This window comes from Chiloscyllium plagiosum, unplaced genomic scaffold, assembly GCF_037043375.1.
Source record: "Chiloscyllium plagiosum isolate Xiang-an unplaced genomic scaffold, Cpla_swu_hap1 HiC_scaffold_30, whole genome shotgun sequence".
Classification (NCBI taxonomy): Eukaryota; Metazoa; Chordata; class Chondrichthyes; order Orectolobiformes; family Hemiscylliidae; genus Chiloscyllium; species Chiloscyllium plagiosum.
This window is the reverse complement of record NW_028270168.1, coordinates 24,741,516-24,751,952: the sequence shown is the minus strand read 5'-3', so window position 1 is coordinate 24,751,952 and position 10,437 is coordinate 24,741,516. Positions and strand designations below refer to the sequence as shown.

General features: G+C 38.7%; 1 protein-coding gene across 2 annotated transcripts in view; it reads right to left on the bottom strand.

The window, feature by feature from the left end:
• Positions 1–4,103: 4,103 nt before the first annotated feature.
• LOC122563631 (amine sulfotransferase-like) overlaps positions 4,104–10,437 on the bottom strand; it is a 42,856-nt gene continuing 36,522 nt past the window's right edge. For both annotated transcript variants that reach the window (XM_043717619.2, XM_043717618.2), the window contains exons 6-7: positions 9,508–9,685; positions 4,104–7,637 (exon numbers count right to left, since the gene is read on the bottom strand). In XM_043717619.2, coding sequence (XP_043573554.2) covers positions 7,528–7,637; positions 9,508–9,685 — 288 coding nt within the window. In that variant the 3' untranslated portion in view covers positions 4,104–7,527. The remainder of the gene's footprint in view (positions 7,638–9,507; positions 9,686–10,437) is intronic.

Below are 10,437 nucleotides of genomic sequence, written 5' to 3'. Positions count from 1 at the left end.
CTAACCAATGTCCTGTACAGCCGCAATATGACCTCCCAACCCCTGTACTCACTACTCTGACCAATAAACGAAAGCATACCAAACATCTTCTTCACTATCCTATCTACCTGCGAATCCACTTTCAAGGAGCTATGAACCTGCTATGAACCCAAGGTCCCTTTATTCAGCAACACTCCCTAGGACCTCACCATTAAGTGTATAAGTCCTGCTAAGATTTGCTTTCCCAAAATGCAGCATCTTGCATTTATCTGAATTAATCTCCATCTGCCACTTCTCAGACCATTGGCCCATCTGGTCCAGATCCTATTGTAAACTGAGGTAACCCTCTTTGCTGTCCACTACACCTCCAATTTTGGTGTCATCTGCAAACTTACTAAGTGTACCTCTTATGCTCACATCCAAATCATTTATGTAAATGACAAAAAATTGAGGACCCAGCACCGATCCTTGTGGCACTCCACTGGTCACAGGCCTCCAGTCTGAAAAACAACCCTCCATCACCACCCTCTGTCCTCATGGTTAATCAGAACAAATCCCTTCCTTGGAAATACCTTTTCCCTCGTCAAAGTGTTTTTGTTTTGAAAGGAACCAAATTAACCAGGATTTTCTAGGATAAAAAGTTTATGAGATACTACATGTGAGAAAAGAAAGTTAAATGTGACACACACAATAGAAATATAAATTGAGTAAAAAGGTAATGACTAAAGTGATATATAAATCAGTCTCTGGTTTCTGAGATGTGTGATTGCTGGAATGTATCAGATGTTAGATTGGATGCTACAACTGACTAACCAGCTACGGGGGTGGCATGGTGGCTCAGTGGTTAGCAGTGCTGCCTCAGAGCATCAGGGACCTGGGTTCAATTCCAGCCTTAGGTAACTATCTGTGTGGAGTTTGCACATTCTCCCTGTGTCTACGTGGGTTTCCTCTGAGTGCTCTGGTTTCTTCCCACAGTCTAAAGGTGTGCAGGTTAGGTGAATTGGACATGCTAAATTGCCCATAGTGTTCAGGGATGTGTAGGCTAGGTGCATTAGTCAGTGGAAATGTAGAGTGATAGAGGTAGGGGAATGAGTCTGGGTGGGACCCTCTTCAGAGGGTCAGTGTGGACTTGTTGGACCAAATGGCTTGTTTCCACACTGTTGGGATTCAATTATCTTTCCAAAGTATTGCTGATGTTGTCAATGATTTCAAAATTGTTAGCTGACACAGTTACATAGTGATGAAGGTTGGGAAATGAATTTTCAGGATATACAATATTTTGAAAAGGTAAAGCAATGGAGGAATAGTTGTGCTAGTATGGAGTGACATAAGGATATTAGTAAAGAAGGATTTGGGCTCAGAAGATCTTGAAGTAGAATCGGTATGAGGGCAGATTAGGAATGGCAAGTTTCAGAATTAATAGGTGGGAGTAGTTGATAGTTTATAAGAGTAGTTTCATTAAGAAATTATTTATTATATCACAAGACCATGCAATAATTGTAGGGAATGTCAAACTTTGTGTAGGTTGGATAAATCACATTGGTACATCATTGTGTAGAATGTTTTTGTGACATTTGTCATAAGGATTGAGTGGTTCCATCATCTATGCTAATATCTCAGAATTTTGGACTGAAATATTTTTAAAAAGTAACCAAAAACACTGACTAAAAATGGATATGTGCATTATCTGACCACATAGGTTGGCTAGGTTTCATGAAACAGATGTGGATTAAACGAAATATTGCCACTCCGTCAATATATACTTGATTATCAATGAACTGATGACAGGGTCATCAACAGTGCTGTCAAGCAGCACCTTAGGTAACAGTGATTATCTTCAACATTAAGGCTGCACTCGACCATGTGTCATCGAGGAGACCAAATTAATATAGAGTCAATGGGAATCAGGGACAACTCTTCACTGGTTGGAGTCATATCCGGCAGAAAGGAACATGTTTGTGGTTCTCTGCAGGAATTTCTCAGGGTAGTGTCCTAGCTCCAATCGTTTTCAGCTTCATCAAAAACCTTCCTTCGAACATAGGGATGTGCTCTAATCAGGGAAGAACGTTCAGCATCATATGCCACTTTTCATATGCTAAAGTAGGCCACATCCAACGTTGATAATATGCAAGCTTGGATTGAGAAGTGGTAAGTAATTGACAAATGTCAGCTAATGATGATTTCCAAAAAGAGACAGAATCTAACCATCGTCCCTTTACATTCATTGGTATTACCTTTGCTGAATCCTCCATCAACAGCGTATTGGTTCTCAAAAGCTGAATTGGGCTAGCCATATAAATAAAACAAAGAACGGTGGAGGCTGAAGATCTGAAACAGAAATTGCTGGAGAACTCAGTAAGTCTGGCAGCATGTGTGGAGAGAAAACAGAGTTAATGTTTTGAGTGCAATGACCCTTCTTCAGAAGCCATACAAATACTATGCTTACAAGAGCAGGTTAGAGACTAGGAATACTGCAGCGTGTAATTCACCTCTTGAATCCCCAAAGTCTGCTCACTATGTACAACGCAGGAATGTGATAGAATACTCCTTATTCACCTGGATAAATGCAACTTCAACAACTCTTAAGAAGCTTAATAGCATCAAGGGGAAGCTGCCTACTTGACTGATACCATATGCACTCTTTACACCATTAACACAGTGGCAACAGTGTGTACCATCTGAGAAGCACTGCTGCCAGTCACTAAAGTTTCTTAGTCAACATCTTCCAAACCCATAACCCAACTGCCATCCAAAAGGATAAAGTCAATTGATGTATGGGAACATAAACATCTGTAGATGCCCTCCAAGCAACTCACTATGGTGACTTGGAAATATATTGCTCCTCACTACTTATCAAGGGCATTCAAGGTTGAACAATCTATGCTGACCCAGCCAATGATGCCCACACTGTGGCTGTGTCAGAACAAGGAAGGTGGAGTTTTGATTATAGAATTTTAAAAAGGCACTCTTGCATGTTTTTTGGCTGTTTCTCACTGTCTGTCTCTTTAAAGTATTTTTGTTGGTGAAGGTAGGTGCAGGATAGAGTTGGACTTCCTGCTCCCCCCGCCCCTCCTCCACAGCCTAGAGGCTGCTGAATGAGCTGAGCAAAAGGCCTGCAAGAGTTCCTGGAGCTCCATCACAGTTTCAATTAAATTTTAGTCTTTTTAGCTTTCACACAGCCATACCGATTACCACCAGCAAACACCCATATGATTCAATACCAACTCCTGTCCTCCACCCATCCCATGTTTTTTTAACAGCACTGTGACAATGTATTGCCAACCCACCAACCACCCTTGTCCATTCCCATGCCAACATACCCATCATCCACCATGGGCCGACCTCAGGAAACATCTTGAGATGAAATAATGCAGAAGTCTAAATTTTGAACTTCTTTAGATTAAAGAAACAGTTCCATTCATGAAAGCCTATTTAAATATTTAAATCTCAAAGGTTTAGTTCCTTGTAAAAACAAACCTCTATTCATAACCTAACAGCAAAGGCAGCTACATCTTTAATAAGATAATTGATTTGTAATTACAATGAATTTAGAATTCCCTGATCAGATAATTATAGCTGGTGATAAAAGTAAAGTATCAGTGTCCTTTAGTAAATGCTAACAAACAACTATTCCAACAATTGAAACCGAGTTTTTCCAATCTCATTGACAGATAGGAAAGAAAATCTTTAAAAAGAAATTAAGAGTTTGGGATTTAATAACCTCATATCATGACAGTTTTTAACCAATCAAGACCATTTATATTTGTACTATAAATCTGTGACAACAAATCAGTGGATTAAGGGTCTTGCTGCTGGAAATGAGGTATATACATGAACTCAACATTGAGCATTCAGTTTTAATGAGCTGAATGAGTTTGGGTTTCTTTCTGTGAGTCCCCCTTTCCTCCACAGCAAAAAATAATGTGATAGGTCAGAACAGAGGGTGGCACTTCCACATCCAGGTACCACCTGCCATTTTAGAGTTTGTGGAGTTCTCAATATTCCCTGAAAATCTGACAGTAAAATCACATTTCAGTTTCTAATTTTGATTGAAGCGTCATCCTCCATGAGAAAAAAGCATGCATGTATGAATCAATTTACAAGAATGACGCGAACAATTTATAAATGAATATATTATTTATTCTTAAAATACATCAAGTGCAATACGTAAGATAAATGATCAAGTAATTATTGAAGTTTTATGGAGTAGTAATATTGGAGAATCACTTAAGTATTCTATAAGGAAGAGAAGTTTATTCGTGCTTAGTATGGCAAGACAATTTCTCACAACACCTCATCAATGTCTGAAGATTACTCTCTTGGCTAACATTATATCAAAAGACTATAATGAATAGAGGAATTGTTCTGGGAAAACAGCCCAAAAGTATATTAGCCTGTAGAAGTTGGCAAACAAGATAAATTGTGAAGTCGAAAAAAATCCTCCAAATGCAGGGATCGATTTATACACCAAGTATACAAGAAACACTCCCATGTATATGAGTGGTCACCTTTTTGAAGTATAATTGGCATTCAACTAAAGGAGTGTCGTGATCAGTCGTTTCTGCAGATTTTCACAAAACAACCCACATTGCTTGATAGGGCGCTTGCATCTAATTTGAAGTACCAGGAAGATAAAACATATATTGTCAGATGAAAAATTGAGACTGGCTGCTAATTATGCGAGGTTGATGTGTCCGAAAAGGAGGTTGAGTTATAGAGGAAATGCAAAAATAGGATTTCAGGCGCCCGAAAGGTGAGTACATCTTATCTGCCAGGTTGTCTTAAGCACTACAATTCACGTCACTTTAAATTATATATTTTATTTATACATGAGAAATTTAAATGTATTGACAGAGATTTTGCAAGTCACAAATGTACTGCACTTGGTTTTCATTTCATGTACTCTTGCCTGCAGTCTTTTCATGAGATTTGTAATCATCGCATCTATTATGAATTTGACATTGATTGATATATATATATATCACACTCTGTGTGTATTTGGACTATATATAACAGCTATTAAGGTCTAAATATATGTATATCAGTGAATAATTGAGACTAATATGTGTAAGTATTGAAGATAGCAGTTTAAACTTAGAGGAGATTATTAGGGTGTTTACATATTAGAAGTTTGGTGTTTAGCTAATCATGAAAGAAAGCTGTAGATTTCAGAAAGATATTAATTGACTGGTCAGCAACACTCAAATACTTGGGAAAGTGGAAGAATTTCCCTCAAAGTCCTCTTAAAAGGTCTGGCAAAATTTTGTCACCGGGACAACAATTGGGAGTAAAGCTATCCCATCAACAGAATGGACAATATCTGTGAGGAGCTGCACTTCCAATCACAGGCTGGTTCTGTCTTAGAAACATGGGAGAGAAACAGTGTACAATCAGATCATCAGTGAGGTGAGTGGGAGCAGTCAGTAAGGATGCCAGGCAGAAGACTGTGGCAATGGAAGATGAGGCCAGGGGCTGGAGAGCAAAGTTATCAGTCCTAGAGTCTGGAGGGAAGTATAGATGCAAAGTGGCAAGAAACTGAAAAATGGGGGTGGAAGGAAATGCAAAGTCAGGGTGAGGAGCTATAAAAGGGTGGGGGAAGAGGAACTCCAAATTTACATCTTTTACCTAGTGAAGCTATAGTAATGAACATGGTCAATTGGCTAATTTAACATTAAACAGTTTTATTTCTGTAAAATACGTCTTTTTTTTATTACTTAAGGTGAAGTGACTGAGTCAAAAGCAATCATGCAACTGTTTAGTTGTGACCTCATCAGTCTATTGAAAGATTGTTTAAGGTTTTTTTTATGTAAAACAGTATGTGCAAGCTATTCTTTAAAATAGAAGACTGATGTTGCTAAAGTATGCCTGTTGTCTCATGCCAATTTCAATACTGCAGTGCTGAGGAAATTAATGATTTCCTTATATGTTGTGGCTTTAAGTTTATGAGAGTTAAGGATACTTGAGAATGTTGTCGAATTCTCTTAATTGAGAGTCCAAATACACCAAACATCAGCAAAGATATCCCAGACATTAAGATAAATCAAAAGTTAATTTGTGACCTTATCACCTCAGAAAGAAATCAGTGAGCATGAGAAAGGAGCCCTTGTAAAAAGTGACCCACAAAACACAAAAATTCGTCAATAAGAAATTCTGAAGAGAAGCCCTTGAAAAATAAAATATTTTGACACTGGTCAGATGAGCAAATGGAATTCAGTTCGGAGAAGTGTTATCTGCAACAGTGTTTTTGGATAAAGCAAAGAAATACTCTACAAATGGTACTGAGAAGTTTCTAGAAACAGAAGAACCTTACAGTGTTTATCCACAGGTTTCAGAAGATGTCTGGGCAGATAGTTAAAGTGGTTAAGAAGGGATGCAAGATATCTTTCTTTATTATCAGGCGGAGGCAGTGGCATAATGAAAATATCACTGGATTAGAAATCCAGAGGTACAGGCTAATGGTCTGAGGACATGGGTTAAAACCCCACTATGGCAGCTGGTGAAGTTTGAATTTAATATAATCTGAAATTAAAAACTCATCTAATGGTGGCCATGTAATCATTGTTGATTGTGGTAAAATCCACCTGGTTCACTAATGTTGTTTAGGGAAGAAAATCCATTCTCTTTAACTGGTAGCCTACATACAACCCGAGATGCACAGTAACATGGTTAACGCTGAAGTAGCCTGGAAAACCAGTCAGTTCAGGAGTTGTAAGGGAAAGGCAACAACTGCCAGCCTTACCAGATTTGGCATATGTGAGGGAGAATTTTGAGAAAGGGGTTTATTGAGGCAAAGAAACGGAAAGCCAGTAAGGAATTCCTTGGAATTGTTGTGTCTGGAGACAAAACAAAATTCTTGGATCCAAAACAAAAGTTCTTGTTTAGTGCAAAAGGAAGTGAATACAAAGAAGGGAGGTCATTCTTCAGTTATACTGGCTGTTGGTGAGACCATATTCAAGTACTGCGCATAGTGCTGGTCACCTTATTTAAGGAAAAATATAGATACATTGGAAACAGAACAGAGAAGATTTACCAAAGCAATGCCTGGTTTCATGAGCAAACATTGAATAGGGTGGACTCGATCCAGTGGAGTTTCAAAGAATAAGAGGTCATTAGTTTGAACAGTACAAGATCTTGTAGGGTCTTGTAAGGTTTGATGCAGCATAGATATTTCGCGCTATGGGAGAATTTAGAGTTAAGGGTCTTTCTTTAAAAATTATTTAGAATTTTTATTTGGAATTTTCTTCCTTTAAAAGGCAGTGGGACCAGAGTGAATATTTTTAAGTCAGGGTTGGAAGGATTTTTGATGAACAAGGGGGGTGAAAGATTATCATGGTTCGGCAAGAATGTGAGTTTAAGATGACAATCAGATCAGCTACATTTTTATTAAATAGAGCAGGCTTGAAAATCTAAAATGCAGACTTCTGTTCCTACAACTTCTTTGCATGCCCTTATAGGATATATCAGGAAAAGCTCGATAGAAAGGTATTGGAGAATCACACAGTTTGCAATTTTAAAATGACAAATTATTCGGGAATGAAGTCTAATCAGTCACATATTGTCAAACTTCAGAGGGAAATCTCCCATTTTCTCCTGGTAGATGGAATCAAACCACTCATTCTGAGACACAAGAAAGTAATTCTTCCAGTCTCCAGTAATTCCTAAGAGCAGAACATCAGGGATTAAATATTTAGTGAAATGTGCTCGACACATAGACAAAGAACAAAGAGACCTTGGAGTGCAGGTTCATAGCTCCTTGAAAGTGGAGACGCAGGTGGATAGGATAGTGAAGAAGGCGTTTGGTATGTTTTCCTTTATTGGTCAGATTATTGAGTACAGGAGTTGGGAGGTCATGTTGCGGCTGTATAGGACATTGGTTAGGCCACTTTTGGAATATTGCGTGCAGTTCTGGTCTCCTTCCTATCGGAAGGGTGTTGTGAAACTTGAAAGGGTTCAGAAAAAATTTACAAGGATGTTGCCAGGGTTGGAGGATCTGAGCTACAGGGAGAGGCTGAACAGACTGGGGCTGTTTTCCCTGGAGCGTCGGAGGCTGAGGGGTGACCGTATAGAGGTTTATAAAATTATGAGGGGCATGGATAGGATAAATAGACAAAGTCTCTTCCCTGGGGCAGGGAGTCCAGAACTAGAGGGCATAGGTTTAGGGTGAGAGGGGAAAGATATAAAAGAGACCTAAGGGGCAACTTTTTCACGCAGAGGGTAGTACGTGTATGGAATGAGCTGCCAGAGGATGTGGTGGAGGCTGGTACAATTGCAACATTTAAGAGGCATTTGGATGTGTATATGAATAGGAAGGATTTGGAGGGATATGGGCCGCGTGCTGGCAGGTGGAACTAGATTGAGTGGGGCTATCTGGTCGGCATGGACAGGTTGGACCGAAGGGTCTGTTTCCATGCTGTACATCTCTATTACTCTATGACACAGTATATAGATAAGTCTAAATTTGAAATTAGTAATAGATTAATAATTTCAACAGAATTATGCATTTACAATGTTGCACAACAATTCAAATCTGAATCGGAAACACAGATTGAATGGTTCTGTGATAGACCATTACTATTGAGGTCATGATTTGAATTGCAAAATTGAAAAGCATGGGGCATCAAAATTATTATATCCATGGAGTGTCACCAGGGAGTTCCTGAGATGGCGTCTTTGTGTGTGTAATGTTACTGCAGGAAGAATTGGAGTTTGGAATCACCCCTATGGAGTGCAAATAAAGATCTACTGTGAAACCATTCCCGCCTAATTTGAAACATTCAACATTAACACTAATACTGTTTTTTCTGTTAAGCAATTCTGTTTCTCAATTTCAGGTAAAATCTATCCCAATTTCAGATACTCGCTGGAAACTACAAGCACTTAAGAAGTCTAAGACAATATTCAAGGTTTGTGTAGAGATTTGTCACTCAGGTGCCGATTGTTGTGGTTGTAGTAGTGGATATGTTCGCTGAGCTGGGAAGTTGATTTGCAGACGTTTGTCCCTGTCTCGGTGACATCTTCAGTGCTTTGGAGCCTCCTGTGAAGCGCTGCTATACTGTGTCTTCTGGATTCTATTTGGTTCCATTTCTGCTGATTCCGGTTGTCCATTGTAGTGGCCGGTATATTGGGTGTAGGTCAATGTGCTTGTTGATAGAGTCTGTGGCTGAGTGCCATACTGGCCACGACAACAAACAACCGGAACCAGCAACGAGTAGCAGCAGAAACGGAGCCAACTAAATTCCAGAAAGTACAGTACAGCAGCGCTTCACAGGAGGTACTGAAGATGTCACCTGGACAGGGGACAAAATGTCTGCAAATCAACTTCCCAGCTCAGTGAATATAACCACATCTAAGAAACCATCCTTGAAGACCATTAATGGTGAGAATGCACAATTAAGCCAATTATTTTTACATACTTTCTATTATTTTAAAATCCTTCTCAGTAAAAATAAGGGCTGAATAGATACCAATCTTCCAAGCAACCATAAAGCTGATTTGTATTAACCTGCTTATGATCACTGCATTACTCACCTTTTCGATAAAAAGAGCCACTCTCAGAATTGAACAGGTCTGATACATCTTTGTAGTTTGTTTTTGGGTTTTCTTTCATATGTTTAAATGTACATTGATTCAAAATTGACTCCAAGGTTTCTTCGTCCAATTTTTTATTCAGAAAAGATGCAACTTTTTGGACCACACTCCGGAGATCCTTCAACAAGTCAAAACAGTAAGTTATTCAAAGATAAATCTAAAACATAATTATTTTATAACATTCATAAATCTGACTAGCATTCTCTTATGCTCAAGATACACACGTCGACTAACAAATTTTATTGTTGAGATCAGAAAAATTGTATTCTGTCTCATAATGACCATAATTCAAAGTTTTTCAACATCATCATGATAAGTGCTACAGTAAATCATAGCCATTGTGGGCCAGAGGCATTCACATCTGTCAGGCATTAATGGGTTCAAGCCACACTCCAGAAACTTGAGAACGCAGTCCACCTTGCCAATTCAATATAATGGTGATGGTGCACCACACTACGAGAAATGGGGTCATTGATAGACTTGTTACAGCGAGGTCTTGTTTCTCTCTTTAGGTGATATAAAGGATCCACAGAATTATTTAAAGAAGAATATGGGAATGCTTCTGACTCTCCAAATAAGTTATGTGAGATAGCCCAAACTTAATTTTTCTCTAAATTTGCATTGTCCCACTGTACATTCTGAATGTGAGATTCAGGCGAAGAAGAAAATGACTCCGGTTTGGCTGAAAAGTAGATTGTACACCATGTTTTCCAGCCATTTCAGGTCAAGACCTAGAATTATCAATTTGACTTGTTCTCATTATAGTTATCACCAAGGTTTACTGTATGAGATTAAACAAAACGAAAGAGCCATTTGATCTTACTGTTCGTGAGAAGTACTCAAAATTAATCTCACTTTCTACGCACTCCT